Source organism: Echiichthys vipera, assembly GCF_963691815.1.
Source record: "Echiichthys vipera genome assembly, chromosome: 15".
NCBI classification, from domain to species: Eukaryota; Metazoa; Chordata; class Actinopteri; order Perciformes; family Trachinidae; genus Echiichthys; species Echiichthys vipera.
In genome coordinates this window covers 12,601,589-12,621,805 of record NC_139840.1, presented here as the reverse complement: position 1 = coordinate 12,621,805, position 20,217 = coordinate 12,601,589, and the positions used below count along the sequence as shown (strand labels likewise).

The 20,217-nt window shown below is 39.5% G+C and overlaps 1 protein-coding gene across 3 annotated transcripts in view; it reads left to right on the top strand.

Moving 5' to 3' along the window:
- Window positions 1-20,217, top strand: part of agap3 (ArfGAP with GTPase domain, ankyrin repeat and PH domain 3) — a gene marked incomplete at its 3' end in the record, with an annotated part of 126,518 nt that overhangs the window by 59,943 nt on the left and 46,358 nt on the right. For 2 of the 3 annotated variants that reach the window (XM_083928302.1, XM_083928301.1), the window contains exons 3-9: window positions 460-547; window positions 3,861-3,946; window positions 8,002-8,143; window positions 8,737-8,871; window positions 12,645-12,772; window positions 13,029-13,184; window positions 18,267-18,350. In XM_083928302.1, the coding sequence (XP_083784428.1) occupies window positions 460-547; window positions 3,861-3,946; window positions 8,002-8,143; window positions 8,737-8,871; window positions 12,645-12,772; window positions 13,029-13,184; window positions 18,267-18,350 (819 nt within the window). Of the gene's footprint in view, window positions 1-459; window positions 548-3,860; window positions 3,947-8,001; window positions 8,144-8,736; window positions 8,872-12,644; window positions 12,773-13,028; window positions 13,185-16,093; window positions 16,157-18,266; window positions 18,351-20,217 lie in introns of those variants that run through there. The other variant, XM_083928303.1, reaches the window with a different exon arrangement.

Sequence of the window (20,217 nt, the reverse complement as noted above, 5' to 3'; positions counted from 1 at the left end):
ATGCGGAAGTAAATGTCGAAGCAGTGAGACAAAGACCCTGGTATTGTGTTTTTTAGATAAAATGGGCAGACACTGAACAGCAGGCTGCAGTGTGCTTATCCCTGAGACACCCCCCCCCATGTCATGTTGCTTTTTCATACATCAGCAGACTCATTTGTCTAATCTTTACGGGTGGAAAAGTAGTAATTTTCTATCTTGTGTTTGAGCATTTTGATAATTCTCACTCACAAGGTCCACTAACCTTTCTGTTTCTCACATTTCATGGCCTTACTTTGCGGGCAGAGAGTTGCCAAGCAAGGTTGAAACCTTCTGATACGCAAAGTGAGACCACATTGTGCTGAGACTTTTTTGTCAGGTCACTGTTAGAGCTCTTCAAGACTTCATATATGCTTTTGGTTTGTACCCGTAATGTTATGCTTGTCAGTAATAATCACTATATTTTTGCTCTTGGCCTTGCAGGGCATTGTGGGAAATCTGTCCAGCGGGAAGTCTGCCTTGGTCCACCGGTACTTGACAGGCACATATGTGCAGGAGGAGTCTCCTGAAGGTAAGAGTCTGGAGTGTGCGTCAGGATTTGATTATAAACATGACAGATACTCAAAGAAAATCACAAAGATTCAGATTATTGCAGCATGTTTACTGTTGCTTTTATGGCCTAATTTACCTCACAACGTATCATATAAAATACTTGGCCACTGATGAGTGAATACCTTTTTTTTTTCTTTCATAGCGTCAGCCTCTTTTAAATGAAGCGATGCCTTAAGAGTCTGTTGGGTTTCAAAAGCATTTGATTAGTGAATTTATACAGACACCTGCTCACTGGTAGATTACTTTTCTTTTGTTTTTCGCAAGAAGAAAGTCATGCACGTTTGCACTGTTTGCTACACTGTACATACAGTTAACTATATTAGGATCGGCGTATTGGGATATTTGGATGAAGCATGATGCCTTGTGAGTATTTTTCCAATTAGTTTAAATTAAAAAATGTTGAGTTTACATAGGATTACATAGAAGCTTACAGATGCCAAATCTAATAGTTGTCTGGCTTCAATTTGATACATTTCCTGTTTTCTTTTTACTAAACCTGACAGGATAATGGCAAAGCATAACATTTCCATTAAAGTGAAGATTACTCATTGTCAAAACACAAAGGTAAAAAAATGAATTCCATTATTTCTGAGGTTGCCTTTATCCCAATCATAAACCATTTACTCTCTGGATGTCCTGATTGAGAACGAGCCCAATGTTTAGGAAGATCTTTTTACAGAAAAGGACCCCCTTGCATGTTTCTAATTCACTCCTGAAAGGTAAGTCCTCCTCTCAGAAACACAAAGATGTTGGTGTACCAAAAGTTAAATGATTATCTTTGAGGGGTTTGCTGCTTTTCATTTTAGTTGTAATTATAGTGAGGATGAAGCGCATAATTAGTTTCTGGCATTTTGCTGCACCAAGGGAGAAAAATCATCATAGCTTAATTAGTACTTGAGAAATCAATGGTGGAAATGCAAGAAAAACACAGAACAAGCATCATGGCTGTAATCAAGGAAATCTGTAGTGTGAGATATGCCTGTGTCCCTTTTACATTGCTGTGAGCTGCTGTGATACATCATACCTGTCTCATAGTCAGAATGTCATCAATGTTTTATGTTAACACTGACTTTACTCCAGCTTGGGTATTTACATTGCAGAAGCATTGCCTAGCAGAGGAAGGTTCAGCGATGGCTGTTTCTACAGTTTTGTTCCTGGGCTTTTTGCTATGATATCTGAAAAAAGGTACCGGGGTGTGTTGCCATGGCAACACCGGATGGAGCTCCATTGGATTGTGGCTCTGTGTCAAGGTCTAAGCCTCCGTGTAAGCAGAGTATGCTTACTGCGTGTTAACCGTCCAATTTACCATCTCTCTGTAGGCTGTCTTCAAGGTTATTAGTTACTTCTTTTTATGTAAGGTCGATCAACACATTGAAATAATTTATAATTGCTTTTAATCATAATGTTATGAAAAAAGGGGATATGGCAGTCATTTATTCACAGAGAAGGCTTTTTTTTCGCCTTTGGATGCATTGTACTGGCTCTGCTCTAAATAGAGACAGCAGCATCCTGAGTGATTATGTAACTGAAATGTTTACTTCAAATTCCACCCGTGTTTTCACCAGAGCTGTATGCTTTCATTATGGATACTGATTTCAGAGAGACTTTCCATAATCTTCTCTGGTGTATGAACGTGCTGCCAAGCTCCACACCTACTCCGTATTCGGATAAATCTTTGGTTCGCATGTGTTGTTCTGATCCAGTCTTTCTCACTGTGTAATGAGATCCTCCTCATCTTTCCTCCCTTTTAAAACAGGAGTCAAACAAACACATAGTCTCACAGTCCTTTGTCTGAACCTCCAAAGCTCTGCGACTTGAGTTAAAAAAAAAAAAGCCGGCTGGTGGTACGTGCATCTCTCTCTGTTACACAATCAGCATCCAGCAGGGCTCGAGAGCCTGTGCAAAAGGCTCGGAGAATCCCCTATTTGCCAAGTAGGTGGAAGTGAGGCTCGTGGATATATTTTGCTCGCTGAGATAGGAATACTGTCCACTATTGAAAATGACAGGGCCCGGCTTCTGTATGGCCCTCACAGCTCTCCTGTGATGTAAGATCTGTAGTTATGGATATGCTGGTTGCACAGCGTGATCTCCAACACTCTCTGTTATCTAATCATATGAATATCTTAGCCAACATGTCTGCTTATGAAAATCCGATGTAGTATAACTACATATAGGTGTATTTTCATTCTGCATGCACATCTGTATCATTTGTTTGACACATATCATGATCATTTCTAGACCTTTCAAATTTGTGCATTATTCAATTTTGTTTGTATTCATAAGGCACTTTTTTTCACTCCCAGGGACATCTCTAGCCTCGCAACTTTCTCATTTGAATGTTTTTAATCTCTGCAGGATCGCAAACCATTCAAATGATATGCAGAATCTAATTTACTGCATAGTTCTCCCATTGATCTTTCCTTTATCTGCAGCCAGCTTTGCTAGCGGCAAGGAATATGCATTTCTATTAGAGGAGAAATGGAGGAAAGGAGAGAAACTCAAGGCTGCACAGGGACTATGTGTTAGCTCACTACTCTCCTGTGGACACTGTGTGACCTGAGGCACACCTGTTCCAACTTCTTTTTTTGCCTCTGATTATTTTTTCTATCTCCCATCACTTTCCTTTTTCTTTCAGTCTCTTTGCGAAAAAGGACTCTTCTTGTCTTATCATTTTATCGCAGTGTTTAATGAGTTATGTTAATGCTGTGAAAACCAATTTTCCAAAACACTGTAGCTCAAGCGGCGAAGTGATGGGCTGAACATGCAGTCTAATTATGTTTGTGAACTAAAAGTTGGTCCTTTCCTGGACTTGTGGCAGTGCATTGACAGTGGAACTGAACCTGTTTCCTCAGCAGCTGTGCATTAGACACGCTAAATGGCAACTTCTCGCCCACATAATTGGCTCCAGAGAGACCTGGTTTCCTGTCGGCATATGATCCTAATGGCAACACATTCAGAGGGTCTAAATCTAGAACTGCATTTAGACTCTTACACATCTCACCAACCTTCAGTGAGCCATTTATAGCTGTTTTCTTATATATTGAATTTGATATCCGGAACATCCTTTACTGTTTTTATGATTAATGAGTGTAAAATGTGTCTGCAGTCTATTTCTCATTGGGAAACTGCTGGTGGTTAATTATTACCTACTAAAAAAGACAATTTTACAATACCATCTTGTACCAACAAGTAGACCAGATTTAACCTGTTATCAGAATGTTCTCTCTCTGTAATCTTTAGTAATGAATAATTAGTAAATGTCTCATCCTCAGGTGGACGGTTCAAGAAAGAAATAGTGGTGGATGGACAGAGCTACCTACTTCTGATCAGAGATGAAGGAGGCCCTCCAGAATTGCAGGTAAGAGTGTTGATCCTGGAAAGAAAATGTCTCTTTATCCTAAAGCTGCGAGATGTGTCAGTCACACTGTTTTGAAAACTGTCATGCGGGCAGGAACTGTTTAGAGACAGGCCATTACTTCTCTGCAGGACTGTTTGGAGCAGTGTGACAGCACTCTGTGGTTGTTCTACCAAAAGCACTTAAGGGGCAGCAACAGATCAATGAGCCGGGCCCAAATCATTTTTGTGATCAAAGGGGCAAGGCAGCACCTAATCCCTCTATTAGTTTCTGAAATATAAAGATTAATGGAGCTACTATTCCATCCAAAGTTGGTTTTAACAAGACTTTATAGAGAGCATACAATTGATATTGTCATACTGAAACTATTTCATGGTTTTCCAAAGAAAAGGGAAAGAATGTTCATTTAATGAATCGATATCAGATCATTCCATTTTTTAAACCCAGCCCTAGATGTTTACATGCTTTAATGATCGACAACCACATTATTTTCCTCATACTGTTGCAGCACTTTCTATTCTAGTATAGTCGTGACATCACTACCGTACAGAAGTCCTGACTGCTTGTTTAAAGGCACAGTTTCTGAATACGGGCTGTGTGCATTTCTCTGTGGATTGAGCGTTTTGATACTTCCACAGTATTTATGTAGCACCTCAACCTACGTATTTTACAATAATAAAAAGGAATGGAGATCTCACTTTTTACGATATGGGACCTTAATGGTAATCCAACCTTTTATAATGACAGAGCAGGCGTCTGACTCATCTGTTGTTCTTAAGCCATGTTTGATCACAGAAGTGTTGGGTTTTACCTCCCATTTACAAGTTTTACAGGACTTAAATCTTCTGAACACAGGACAATTCATTTATTTTCATATTACTTCACCTAGTCTGGGGTTTCTGAAGGCAAACAGTCAAGGATTCATTTTAACTTTTGTTTTGGCATGATTGTAGACAAGCATCTGGGTTATCTTGTTTTCAAGTTTTGGAAAGAAATATTTACATCTGATGTTTTAAATTCAGAACAATGGATCATATTTTATCAATTAACCATATGTTTTGCACCTAAATTCTTAATCTAAAAGTAACTAGTAACTAAAACTCCCAACCGTAAACCTTTAGCAATATTTTACTGTTTTACTGTTACCCTCACAGCCTTCAGCAGCATCGTATCCAGATGAAGGCTTTTAGTCACCAAAAAGTTCTGATGAACCGACTGCACTACACTTCCTACCCAGTGCCAAATGGCAGACTGTCAACGTTGTTGGCTACCTGGTGAACATAGTGGAGCATTTAGTTGCAAAAGAGCCAGATATTTCCCTCTGAAGTTTGTTGCAACCAAAAACAGCTTAAAAAAAAAGAGGAGTGAATATTGGACTTACATTTGTCTGGTGGTCAGAAACTAAAACTCCAACTGAATACTAATGTCACTCTGTGTCTGCTGGATATGTAAATAGCCAGCTGTTTGTTAACAGATTCACCATAGCAACTCAAAAGATGATGATGCAAAAACGGTGGGTTGTCAGCTGTTTTTTGCTGCCCACAAGAAGCCAAAAAATGAGTGAATGAATGTTTAAGTAAAATACTTGTACGTACTTCACCACTGAAAAAACAACTGTCTTGAGAGTCTCAATTCTTTTCCCCTCTTTTTTTATTAGCAAAGAGTAATTTAGTGTTTTTGTCACTCTTGGAGTTTTAGTTCTTGAATATGAATTATTTTGTAACTTCTGTTGCTAAAAATACACCTAAATGGATTAAATATGACCTTTGAAAGGAGAAGATTAATAAGCAAAGTCAATAAAATGCTAACAAATCCCCAACCCTCAAAAATACAAGCCGACTTGCTTGCGGCTTCACTCTCAAGATTCAGGCCACATGTGAGCTCAGTGTGAATTTACCAAGCGTTTCCATTAGCAGCTGCTGACACCTGGTCTGGCAAAGCTCCGATTTGCACTTTGCATTATGCACAGTGAGATTGGGGAATAGAAATGAGTTTGGTTCAGTTGTCAGCTGCCTAATAATTAGTGGCATAATTAAAGGCCTCCATTATGTTCACACTCACAGGAGGCTGAGCAGGGTTGTGGCTTTCAGGCTTGATTTGCCATTCATTCCCTTTGGGGTCTGGTGAGGTTTGAAAGCTGAATGAAGAAGGGCAGATTGGACAAATAGTTATCACTTGATTGTCGCTGCTAGCCCCAGTCCTGATTTTGCTTGGCTTCTGCTTAGCCCTTTTTTCAGCAATGAACGGGGATTAGGGTTGATTTTCTCTGCTCAAGGGAAACCCCTCACCCCTGTTTCATCATAAACTACGCTGGGATTGTGGATGTATATGATGCAGTAAATAAAGAGACTCTTAGATTATGATAGCAGGAGGGATGAAAAAAACCAAACAGATAAGGATGCAGTAGTCATGTTTAATCATTCACTTTCATTTCACCTAATATTGTTCTTTGCCTGGAAACAAGACACTTGATGTACTGTGGCTGTTGCTACACTGCCCTCTTCTGTCCGTATGTGTGAACTTCAGTCTAAAGAAGGCCTATAACGCATAATATTAATACTGTCTGCATGTAAGACAAGAGCCTGTTTCAGGGACCCATCGAGAGCAAATTGTATTTATTTAACATGAGACGGTATGAGAGAAAACACAAAAAACACTCGTAACCAAACAATAGCTGACACTGAAAAGGCAAATGTCAAATTGTGCATAAGCAGGATGTTTTTTGTCATTTTTTACTTTTTTTACTCATGACGGGCTCATATGGACACTTAGTAGTTCGACTGTCTAGAGCTAGACTGTAGCTCGAATTGCTACCTGCTGCTGAAACGTGTTAATATCAAATTTCATAAGAAAAAATAGTATGATGAAATTCATGTATTCTGTGGGTAACGGGGCAGGACTAGATAAGCTTTTGCTTCTCCCGCTTTGCCTTTCGGCCATGTGAATTGTATGATTTGAACTAAGACATTGTGTGATGATGATTGATCTAACTGACATGCCCAAAATAAAAAAGTAATTTGTGACTCGATATTTTGCCAAAAAAAGTAAAACTACCTTGTTAACAATTCTTAACTGTGCCTCTAATTCCTTCTAGGATCTACTGTATGAATATTCAAATCATGTATCAAAAGTTTAACTACTACACAGAACATGTGTTTTATTGAAAAGATGCTTCTCAGTAAATACTGGAGGTTTTGAGTTTCCACATCACACTTGTGTACGTTGCTTATCAAATCATTACCGGCCTCCAAACAAGTTGTGATGACAAGTAGTTACCGGTGCGCACATGTCTTTTTCAAACCACTTTCTCATATGAACACCGGGCATTGTCAACAGAAATGTCAGGACATTCTCTAAGGTTGCCCTTTATGCAGCAAATAACAAGATTGTTATGATTGTCTGTGTCCGTTGATTTTCATCTACTCAAAATACTTGCAAGAGGCAGGACATCGGATTACACCCTAGTTCTGTTGCCAGTTTGTAATTTGGTCATAAACAACAGAGGCTCTTGCCGCTGAATGTGTCTGACATGTTTGGCATCTGCACTTATGGAAAAAAGTTCCTGAATCTCGTTGTTTCTCCAATCAGACATTTTGGTTGCGATCCTTGTTTAAATGACCCTACTTCTCCACCACTCGTGAATGTTAGCGGCCCACTTGTTCTCTGTGAATTCTCTCGCTTTAGGCTGTTTCAGACATTACAGGGACTTTGTGATAAGGGATTTGAGAGGGTTAAGGCTGTTTAACGTCAGATCCAACTGATTTGGACATTTGCATTCACAAGCAGCTCTGTCGGCTAATTATTGCAAGTTTGCAGTGCATGGTGTGTGAAAGGGGCTTTAAACTCAGATTCAAGGTGAGCCCACAGAAACTTTACCTTTTCAGCAGATGAATGTGAGAAACAGTCTTCTAGTGTCAAATTATGCACACATGCATTTTGAATTCATACTGCAGCGAAGCTCAAGTAAAGTTAAAAAAAAAAAAGAATCTGTTGTGTGTAATAATGAGGCCGCTTATACTTCACAGTGCTTCAACATATCACCTCTGCTTTGTCCTCAGTTTGCTGCCTGGGTGGACGCAGTGGTTTTTGTCTTTAGCCTGGAGGATGAGATCAGCTTCCAGACAGTCTACAATTACTTCTTGCGCCTATCCAGCTACAGGAACACAGCTGAGGTCCCAATGGTCCTCGTTGGAACACAAGGTGTTTGCTCTATATGTTTTGTCAAGATATTGCTTCTTCAATCACACATCTACACACATTACGTTTGTACTTCTTCTCACATTGTATTTACACTGAGAAAATGTCGTCCAATCGCATGAAAAGACCAAAACAATGAAATGATCATAACATGTGTTGTCTGTGTAGCTAAAGCCTGATATACAGTGGCTTATCTCTGTGTGCATTAGAGCTTCTTTGTTTCTATTAAAAGAAACAAACAGTGAGCCACACTATTCATTTAGGTGAACATGGGCTCTGTAGTTTATTTTTAGTCAGCCCTACATATACCATCCTGTTGCCAGAAATACTTACCAGCACATTAAATGTGTATTAATCTGCAGCTGAAAATAGTCCCCAACAAAAAACTATCCTGTTTTAGAGGTGGTGAGTTTTAAAGTTTCTTAAAAACTACTGTGCTCCGCTGTGTTTGAAATTACTTAGCCTGTGTTTAAAATGAAAGTATATACAGTATTTGTGTCTTTTTTTGTGAAATTCATTCACAATAACCAAAATACAGAATATCACCAGCCTTATCATTTAAGGTACATGTTTGATTCAAATGTTTTGTCTCTTAGATGCAATCAGTGCTGCCAACCCCAGAGTGATTGATGACTCGCGGGCCAGAAAGTTGTCAAATGACCTGAAGCGCTGCACATATTATGAGACCTGCTCCACCTACGGCCTGAATGTGGAGAGAGTCTTCCAGGATGGTGAGAGGGGTGTCAGAAAAGTGGAAATGGGTTATACAGGAAGTATATGGTGTAGCTTGAACATGATGATAGTTTAGAGCACAGCACTTTACTGGGTTTCCCCATACTGCCACATGAGACAAATTTGATCAAATGTCTGTCCTGAACTGTAATCTATTGTTTCGGCTTATTTTAACATATTTAAGAACACATAACCAATTTGAAGATGTCAATGTGGGCTTTGGGAAACTGTGATGCTTTTTTGACTATTATCTGATATTAATAGACAAAACAAATACTGATTATGAAAAACATAATCTGCATATTAATCTATGAATAATTTGTTAAATTATTGCAGCTGTGTTTTATTCACCCAAGGCAAACAAAGGCTTTATGATCAAAATTATTCTATGTCACTGCTCCACCATCTCACAAGTTTGATGGAAAGAGTACAATTTGTGTTCAGATTCTCAATTTCTTTTTCTCCTTCACTCCTTGCTAATTGTAAAATACTTGATGCTGTTTATATGTCATTGCTAGCAACATGCATACCTGAACGCATTACTACTTATTACTACTAATTACTTATTCTGCTTTATGCTGAATGCTAAGAAGCTGTGATTTTCAGCATACTTTGTGAACAGTAAAGGAACATTCATAAGCTCACCTCAATTAATAATACAGCAGACATTTTAAATTTAACGGAATATAATTGTCAAACTCAACAGTTATTAATCACAGAAGCATAAATCATGGTGTAGGGTTGAATACAAATTTGGAGCTTTAAGCTAGAGAACATATACTATTCAGTTGTGTTTGAATGGCGAAATAATATCTTAATATATCTTAAGAATATCTGGAAACTATGAATTTCACCCTGAATTCATAATTGAAGTCATGAAACTGTCGTTTGGAAACTGTGCTGCTTCAGCTCTGACACATTATCCCCTAAGGCTGCAGCTCCTTTGAAAGCCTGTCATCCCTCCACAAAACATCTGAATATGTAACACAGCGTTCCCTTTGCATTTCATTGATTTGATGCACAGACACGTTGTCTTCCCTCCCTGCCTTAATTGCTTCCTGAAGCCCAATTTGAAATAATTAAAAGAGATGAAGGAGTGTTGGCTGTCTGGAGATGTCTCTCAGTATCACTCTTGCCTTCTTTGTGTATTTGCTATGCTGCTGCAGGCAGCCGGGCGTTATGGTCCCAGCTGTCAGCGCAACTTCAAATCATCTCTCTTTCCCTTGGTGCTAATTCACGTCACGCAGCCACAAACATCATCCCTGCCTCCCTCTCGCTCCACCCAGTCCCTCACTCGATTGTGCCATGAATTAAATGATGAGTTGCACCCATTGCAAGAAAAATCAGGTTGTCAGATGGTAACAATAGTCTCATTTGGCTAACATCACTCTGAAAAGCTCAATAAATGACACAAAAAATGGCAGGTACCTCCCCCCTAGGAGATGTATGAGCCACCTTGCAGTATGTTGCTTATTACCTGACTGGAAAACAAATGTCCTGAGGTATATGTGATAATGCGCTCATATGCCTCTTCGTCTGGCTGGAATTAGCTTTGCTTACTTTGTTGAGCTTTATTAGATTAATATGGTATTAGTATCCTGTTTATAAAGAAACAAGAGAAAGACATTATTCTCTCTCTGTTTCTAAGAAGACCATGTCCTAACATTATGTATACACGTAAAACTGCAGGCATGATGATGCCATTGTTGCCCATTGTTGTGTTAGTTGACATCTACAGCAGTCATAAATGACTCAAAAATGTATTTTTCCTAGATGTTTATGTACTCTAAGATAGCTGACATTAACTGTAGTGACTTGTATCTGTGCACTTCTCTGAGTTCTGAGATTCAAACGTATCCCCGGCAAGATTTCGTTGGTATGACACAAATCAAAACAAACACTATTTGATGGGGGAACAACTTCAACACAACACCGACAAAGAGACCTGAAACCTCCACTGCAGATCGTTCTGTCAGCAGTGAGAGAAAACTCACTCACCGCCATAAAAGCTGTCAGCCACTGACAGTTACAAGCTAACAAGCTAACAAACAACAGAAACAAATAAAAAAGATGCTAACTTCACTAATCATTCTGATACGTCTGCTAGTCTGGGGGCGATTTTAGGGCACAGCAGATTCCTCATCTGAGTCTGAGGCGAGGCCAGATGCAGAATTTTTCAGTAAGGGAGAAAAAGTCGATTCTCTGAGTTTTAAATGCGGGAAAAACATGTTAAAGAAAATATTAATCATAGTAGTTTTTAGATTGTTTGAAATGTGTCTGGAGTAAGACTTTAAGTAAGCACCTGTCATGTTTACAGTATCTTGTGTGGCCTGTAAGCTCACGAAAAAATGTAGGAACTTGTTGATGTTATAATGATACTGGTAATGATAATGACAATGATACCCACTTAATTTTTAACATGCAGGTTAAAAATCCCCATCTTAATAGACTGAGGAAAGTCCAGTCTCATTGATCGAGTTACCCATAAGATAATAGTATAATTTATTAGTTATAGTTGAATCATTTGTGTGTTCCTCGTATAGCTACCAAATAAAATAGTGCAATAAAAAAGTGTCAATTCTGGACCAAAGGAAAAAAAAAATGTATATCTATGTATAAGTCCTAGCCATTCAAACACAACTGAATAGTATGTGGGCTCTCGCTTAAAGCTCCACATTTGTATGCAATCCTACATCATGATTTTAGTTTCCATGTTTAAAAATGTATTGATTTTGACAATTATATTCCATTAAATGTAAAATGCCTGCTGACTGCTGTATTATTAATTGAGGTGAGCCAATTAATATCCCTCTACTGTTCACAAGGTATGCTGACACAGCTTCTGAGCACGCAGCATATAGCAGAATAATGCATGTGTACAGGTATGCATGTTGCTAGCAATAACTCATAAACGGCCTGAAGTCTTTTACAATTAGCAAGGAGTGACGGAAGTGTTTTTACCACAAACGGAAAGAAAACTCATAACCTTTGCAAGTAAAGTAAAACCTTAACAACTATGTGCATGGATAGTTAGAGTGAGAAAGAAAATATGTTGTATGTGGGAACTGACCCTTTAAGTGATCACAGGTCACTGAAGATTGACCTTTAACTAAGAACGGCTGTCTTCTATTACATGCTGATTTATACATAAAACAAATAGATCTCTTAATTATATTTTTGGAACTTTTGCTTCAAGGTGGTTTGTACACATTAGTTGAACAACCACCTTTGTCTCCACTGTGTTGTCATTTTTGCCTGTACATTCACCACATTCATACCTTATGAAAACAAAAGTAGATCCAACTTTTTCAAAAACTGAGATAAGGTCATTTCAAAGGAAGATTACCTTTTTTTTTTAAGCAGTTTATGTCGAGTAAATCAGTCAGATCTCCAACCCAGCTTTGCACCTGATATAAGTTGTTACACTCACTTTTAGAAGTATTAGTAGTGTCTCAGAAGGAGAAATATAACTGTAATGCAATATAATGAATGATTCTATTAAATTAAATAAGTCCCTATAGGGGCAATTCCATTTGCAGAAAGTAGTCTAACACAAATACATACAATACATCATACACAGCAGCACAGCACAAGAACCTCACTTCCAACAGTTGGGGTCATCTCAAAGGCACAGACTGTTGTTTTGAATTGTGGGTTCTACATTCTCATTGCTTCATTAATTATTAACCATTCCCCCAAAACTCTCTGAAGTATTTATATCAGGAAGAATTGGACAGGATTAATGAATAAAATGTTACTGTGTCTTCGCCAGTTGCCCAGAAGGTCGTGGCCCTGAGGAAAAAGCAGCAGCTTTCTATTGGTCCATGCAAATCACTCCCAAACTCTCCCAGCCACTCATCAGTCCCTGCTGCATCTATCCCCTCTGTACACATTAACCAGGTAGGATCCAAATCATCAAAGAAAGCATGCTGTACTCACTGGTCATGAGCATTATGCTGTTATTCAAAAGAGTCTCCAACACACTCAGTTTATGTAATTCTTCTTATAATCGTAACGTCTTTTATCAGTGTGGGAAAATAAATACAATGTCCCTCATTATAATGGCTCTCTGACTTCCAATCTCTCCCATCTTTCTCTCTCTTCCTTCATCCCTCTTTCTGACTCTGCCGGTTCCTCTTAATCTCCCACTCCCCAGGCGGCCAATGGTGGGGGTGCGTTCAGCGACTACTCCTCCTCTGTTCCCTCCACCCCCAGCATAAGTCAGCGTGAGATGCGCATTGAGACCATCGCTGCCTCCAACACGCCCACGCCCATCCGCAAGCAGTCGAAGCGCCGCTCCAACATTTTCACAGTAAGTATGCGACAGCTGATGCAAAGCAACACCCACTCACACTACTAGAAGGCATGTTGCCAAGCACACTTTGTCCACCAGAGGGAGACAGGTAGCTCGAAATGCATCAAAGCCACCTCTGCTGCCTCGGATGCAGGCAATGAAAGCGTCCTGTTCACACAGCACAAAGGGCAAAGGAGAAAAAGACTAAATAGAAATTATATAAGATCCCCGAAATGCTCCAAAAGATTAAACCCTTCTTTCAAAGCAAATGTCAAAGATAAATACTGCGAGAAAAAAACAACCATCAACTCTTTTTTTGTCCTTTTTCTTTTCTAATTGGATGTAATAAGTGCGTATGGATTAAGCTGCTCATATCACCCATAACAAACTAGGCCCTCTGCACTGTCTAAATATTTGACCTCCCTCCCCCTTCCCCCTCTTATTTTTACTAGATCCTTTCTTTGCAGTGACTTCCCTTTTGGGCAGAGACGGCAGCAACAAACCGCCAATGCCACTTCTCCTGCCAGACCAAGCTAAACTAAAAGTCCAAGCCAAGCCAATGCCCTCTTTACACGCTGCTAATAACGCACGCCTGCACCCTCCGACTACCCCAGCTCCAGATAGAAATGCCCACCGAGCCACTAACCATCTGGCTGAGCCGAGATAACTCTCCGGTCCTCATCCCGCTTATTTCTACTTTGGCCCCAAATCTGATCTCGACCACCAAGATTCACTACCACACCAGTATCCCGACCCCGTGTCTGCCTGCTCTTTACCCCGTGTCCTGTCGTATTTGCCCTTTGCTCTAACCAATAGCAAATGTGTGCACTAACCACTCTATTTCCTTAGCTACCCTACGCTTGTCTTTTACTTGTAGCCTCTGCCCTCTTCTTCTACCCGGCCTGCTCTCCCCCCCTTTTCCCTCCTACACCAGCCTTCTTCTTTGCTGCTCAGCCTTTCCTAATCTCACGTAGCCAGACCTCTGCCCCTTTAAGCTCAGGGAGGTCTGCATACATTTCTTTAAAAAAAAAAAATGTTTACCCAAAACGACGTTGTTGTTGTTCTTCAGATCGATGAAATGAGACTGTTTGCACCTCCAAAAAAGCCAAACGGGTTTTCAGATTCAGGATTTCTCTGGCGTTTGTGAGCTTTATGAGACAGAGATCATAAGGCTATGTGAGATGACTTCTTTCCTAACTCCTCCCTGGCACAGCTGCCCTTCCCCACCTCTAAAATGCCACCTGTCTTCTCCCCCCTCACCTCTTTTCTCTGTTGCCCTCTGATCCCTGTCTCTTTCTCTCCCCATCTCTCTCTAAGTAACTCCTTCTCTTGCGTCCTTATCTATCCCCCCATTTCTATTTCTCCTCCTGTCTTCACCCTGTTACCCTAGCTGCTGTGGGAGCCGCAGGCTTTTGTGGCCTCCGAGCAGTACAGGCTGTGTGCTAGCTTCCCTTGTTGTCTCCCTTCCCCCCTGCTAGGTAGTGACTAACCATGTCCACCAGAGAAATGAGCCTCTCCCCGTCCGCGTCATGGAGATGCCGAAGCACGCCACCTACCCGGTGTGGGTGCCGGAATGGCAAGCCGAGCGGGAGTTTCAGCTCATGACCTTCTGAGGAGCAGCAAGCCGAGGGTGGGAGGAGGGAGGGGGAGGGAGGAAAGAAGGAGGAGGAAGCTGAGGAGGAGGAGGGAGGATTGGACGAAAAAATTAACGGGGCGATGCAGACATTTCTTCAGTGACACTTGGAAGAGTGAGATGGGCTAAGGAGAGGAAGACTTGCAGTGCCAACCTTTTCTTTTGCCATTTTACAAAAAACAACAGAAAGAGAAAATATTTCATCAACACAACGATATCGAGGATGTCCCTTCCCTAGCTTTGTCCGTTTTAAAAATAACAAGCTGTGTTACGAAGTTCTCTTAAAGTCCTGCTGCTCACTGATAGACAGCAGTCTGCCATTCGGAAAAGCCGGATGTGTTTTCTAGCCACACTCTTGTAAGTAGTTCATTTTCTGTTCGTTTTGGGAGTTTCAAGAGAAGAATTCAATGAAAGAAAATATGCCTTAATGTCATCAGTAGACAAGCTTTGACAGATGAATATCAGACTCACTGTAGTCCTTACAATATACTTGCTCAAAGTAATTACTCTTGTCCACTTGTAATCAGATATAAAAGTAATATTTGTCACATTTGTGGCACTGGCATTGGGACTCTTGAAATTAAGTAAAATCCTTTGCATCGTGCAGTTTATTGAGTTAACAGTGTTGGAGGGTAAAAATAATTACTTTTTGGTCAGATGCTTTTGGCCCAAGTTGAATCTGACTACAAAAACATCAGACAGACATTAGAAAAGCCCCCCAAAAAAAAGGTGAATCTTTTTTTATGATGTAGCGGTGAGGCCGTTATTCTTATTTATTTATTCATTTTTTATATAAGTAATAGGTAAATGAAACTCAAAGCTTTACTACAGAAGATCTTATGACTCCGTCTTTTCACCGCCCTCACAAATCAGTTTCATCAACCACAATCATTTCAAGCCAGTTCTTACCATAACTGTCCTCGGCCACTAGGTGTCAGCACAGATCAAACATTATCCTTTCCTAGTGCTTCCATGGTCAATAACTCTAAGATCTGTTTTGTAATCTGTCTGTGGTTTTCCTGATGTCTTCAGGATGTCTGTCCCTTTTTGTGTTGAAAAGCACACTGTTTAGAAGTTTAGATGACTACTATGGCATTTTTTATACTTAATTCCATCCCACTCGTTCATTCATAATCATCTAATCCATGTATTATCGTCTGCCATTTGGTGTTTCCCATTTCATGTTTTTAGTCCCTTGACTTGTTACTAATGTCCACTTATGAAAAAAAAACATAACCAAAAGAACGAAAGAAAAAAAAATACAACATTTCACACTTTTTTCCAATATTTGCAGATTTGTGCTTCTGTTTCCAACCTTTCTTCAACAAAAAGGGCTTTCCAACTCCTTCCGAATTAGAAGAGCATGATGGTTTAAAAAAAGAGTCCCCCTGCTTTGCCAATCATGATAGACAGGAGATTATTTATCAAGGACTTACAGCTTGTCGCTGCTTTACCCTCTGTGCTTTTATCGCATTTAGGGTAATGCATAGAGCTTGCACTACGTGGAAAAAACCATAGGACTTTGCGTCTGACGCGGCCTAAAGTCGAGTCTTTTTGAGTGGTTTGAGCTCACTCAAAGTAGACTTTCAAATATCACAAAGTGAGACAGACTCCAGTGACTCTTCTGGAAATGCCCCCCACCCCCCCACCCCATGCCCCACCACCAATCCCTCTGCCCCTCCCCTCCAACTCTCATTCAGACATCACATACAAATACACGCTGTACAGTCAAGTCACTCTTGGAACTGTTATCCAGCCACCCAAATGGACACAACCTTTCCTTACATGACATCACACTGCCTTTTGCCATAAATGAGGACTCAAGGACTAGAGGTGCCAAGTTTGTTTTTGTTCTTCCTTTTAGATTTTCCTACATTCCTTTTTGGTTCATTTTGATTTGATTCCTTCTTATTTTCCAGGGAGTATTGAATGGACTTGAACATGTGGTATAAATGTATTATCATAGAGGTATTTTAGATGAGAGTAATTTGGGGTTATTTTATGAAGGCCTTCATAAAAATCAGTGTAGAGTATCAGGGTTTTGAGGTATTACGGAAAGATATTATACATGGGTTGCACCGACTTGTATGAATGTAGTTAATGTTAATACTTGCTTTACTTTTTATTTATTTTAAGTTACTTATTTCCGCACATACAATTGTCTTTTATTTGTTTATTTATATTCTTTTTTTCTCAGTTCAGGTTTGGTACAGAGATTATGAACTCTTGCATAATCGCTTTTCTATCATGAACGGATTGATGGAAATATAGACTGCTGTATATCTTGTATTGTATTTTATTTATAATGGTACTCTATAAACAGTACATACATATAAGGAGTATATGAAATAATGCCTTTATTGTTCATCCTATATTTTGTGGGAACTGCAATGTTTGGCTCAATCTGTTGAATATTTTGAAGTGAATTTGTGACTTGCTTTGTATGGTGTCTGTATAGAAGCTAAACAAGTCATCATTAAAAAAATAAAATGTTGGAAAAATATAAACACCAGAGTTGGTTTACTTGAACTCAGACTCTACCTCTTTTTCCATTGGTGACTGGACATTTCTCATGTTCTGAGTGAGACCATACACACTCATGTCTGTCCCTACCTGTTTCACGTTTCATTATTTGTTTTGGGGTGGGAAGGTATTTAATAATTCCATGTAACATTATATTTACTGTCTAACGTTTTCCCCTTTACAGACACAGCCAGAAACTTGAAATGTTCATGTATTTTAACCTTTTTGACATTTAAATTGTTTGCTATTTGCAAAAATGACTTTATGTCCCACCAGGTTTTTGCAGATCGGAGAAAGCTACTTTACCTTCTAAACTCTCCTGTAAAATAACATTTTTCCCTTCTCTCCCTCTAACCTGTTATGCACTTTAATGTATTCATCATGCTACAAAAGCCCTTATCAGTGTGACTATGCTAAAGGCACAGATGAAGCTACACTGGTATAGCAGCAGTTGGTCTGCAGGTCCACTAAGGGTCTCAAACGGAGGGAAGGATCCCCCCCAAAGGGTTTCAGGGCTGAGTCATGACTCAATGTGTGGTCGTCCTTGGTCTCCTCTGTGTTGAGATGTGTCTAGTGTGGTCTTGGTTTGGTCTCTTTTTTAATTTTTTCCTTTTTAACTTGCACGTCGGTGTTACTGCTGTTTGTTCCGCTGGTCTGCTTGTCTGTTAATTTCGAGCTTCTTTTGAGACTTTTATTTTGCAACGTCGAGTTTCTTCACAAGTACTGCAAATGCTCCAAAAAACACAAACCCTTACTTCCCCCTCTGACCCACAGTCTCTCTTTCTCTTCCCTCACACTCACACACACACACACACACATGCACAACCACATCCCAACATCCACAACTACCCCCTAAAATCTCACCTCACACCCCACATCTCCCACTCTGTTTTGGCATCGGTGTGTCGCTTCAGTTGCTGATTGACTTTCTTGTTTTCTTGCAGTCACGGAAAGCCAGTGAACAAGCAAAGAGCGTTGACAGTAAAACAGACAGCATAGGCAGTGGAAGGGCCATACCTATCAAACAGGTAAGCTGTTTTCCTCATTTTTACCCTACATTTCTCATAGTAACCTGGGTAAGTATGACCTCTTTTTGTGCCTTTTATATGTTATGATGTATGTTAAAGTTTTAAATCACTGTGGATAGACCAATAGAGTTCACCACTGTGATTCCGTCATGTGTTGCTGTTAGCACTAGATGGCGACATAATACAACATAACAAATGACCTCAATGCCAGTGCAAAATAGAAGAAGCCTGGGGGTTTACACATAACATCAGAAGGGCTCTAATCTAATATTTGTGTCAATCATACACATATTCAATTTTAAAAAACTCTGTAGGATTTGTCATTTTTAAAGCCACAATCAGCTAATTTTAAGAGTTTGTGTTTCTCAAATGATCATAACTGGAAACAAAAGTCTGTTTTAATTATACACACACGGCCAATGTAAACAAGTATATATCAGCTTCAGAAAACCTTAACATTTTTAATAAACTCTGTTATTGTGTAGGATTAATCTGTTCAAAGTAACGTCATCAGTGGTGATTCCACTCCTGTGATCAGTTCTGATTTGGTGGAGTATACAGTAGATGCCCTGTTAGTGTAAAACTATTTGATCCCAGTGGAAATGCTATTGTTATTACTGCTTAAATTTGTGCTATAATTGTGCGTGGGTAGTATTTGGGTATAAATGTTCATTCATGCATATCCATATAATCAACTTTGACAGCTATGAATTGCTGAAAATTTCATTACATATCCCCATGGACATCATTTTTCTTTTTTTTATTTGTTTTTTGAGGTACATCATTTCATAATTGGTCACATTATGCTGCATTAAATACTACAGTCAGTCACTCGCTGTGATTTCTATTTTAATATAGTAAGCGTATAGTAAGCGTTCACTCTTTGTTTGCTGGTATTTTTTAACCTTTTATCATGATTCCTATATTGTTTTTCCGCTTACTTTAAAGGACCAGTTGGGTAATACTGAACACTGAATTACACTTCTGAGTGAGGATCATTTTTTAAAGGTCCAACTACAACCGCAGGAGAAATAATTGACACATTGATTAGTAATCACTCATGATTACATGAGGGCTTTTGAAAATGGGTCAGTGTCATTATACCATCCTCTTTACCTGCAAATGATAGAAGATAGTGTCCTTTTTCGAAAATGTTGAGCCAGACCTTGTCATTCCCTTTCAAAGAAAATTGTCAAAGCTTTGGTCCAGCGGAAAAATAATGGCAGCGTGACACTTCCAAGCCCCCTCACTCAATCAGAAAATATTGCTTTGGGGGAACCAGTTTAACAGATACACTATCGTCTGTCGCTGATAGTAGATGTTCAAGTAATAGATACAGATCATGATGTGATAAAATTCAAATAAATGTAGTAGAGTGTTCTTTAACATCAAAGTTGTATACGGCAGATGCTTAAATTGTGGTTTTATTTGTGCAAAACGTCCTGGAAAAAAGGCTGAAAATATCCCCAAAACACAACATAGAAATGTAAAACTGAAGAGTGGCCATTCCGTAATCATGTCATTTATATTTCGTCTCCGTAAAGCTCTTGATGTTTAAATAGATCAGTGTAAATCACTGCATAAAGTGGAAAATGTGATGAGTGCAGGTGAGCAGAAGGTTGTTTCCCTCTGAGCAATCTTTACTGTGAACTCTCCCAGTCTTCTCCAGTACATTATAGGGGGGCTCCTTCTTTTAAGTCCAGGGCCAGTATCATGGCAACTTTTGGCAAGAGCCATCCCCCTCTTTATCTACAAAGGCTTTTTTTTTTTTTTTCAGAGGGAGGGGTTTGGCTATACAAATGTGTAGGGAGGGGGGTTAGTGGTGTGACTAGCTGATCTCCAGGTCAGTCAAATGCACAATCAAGGA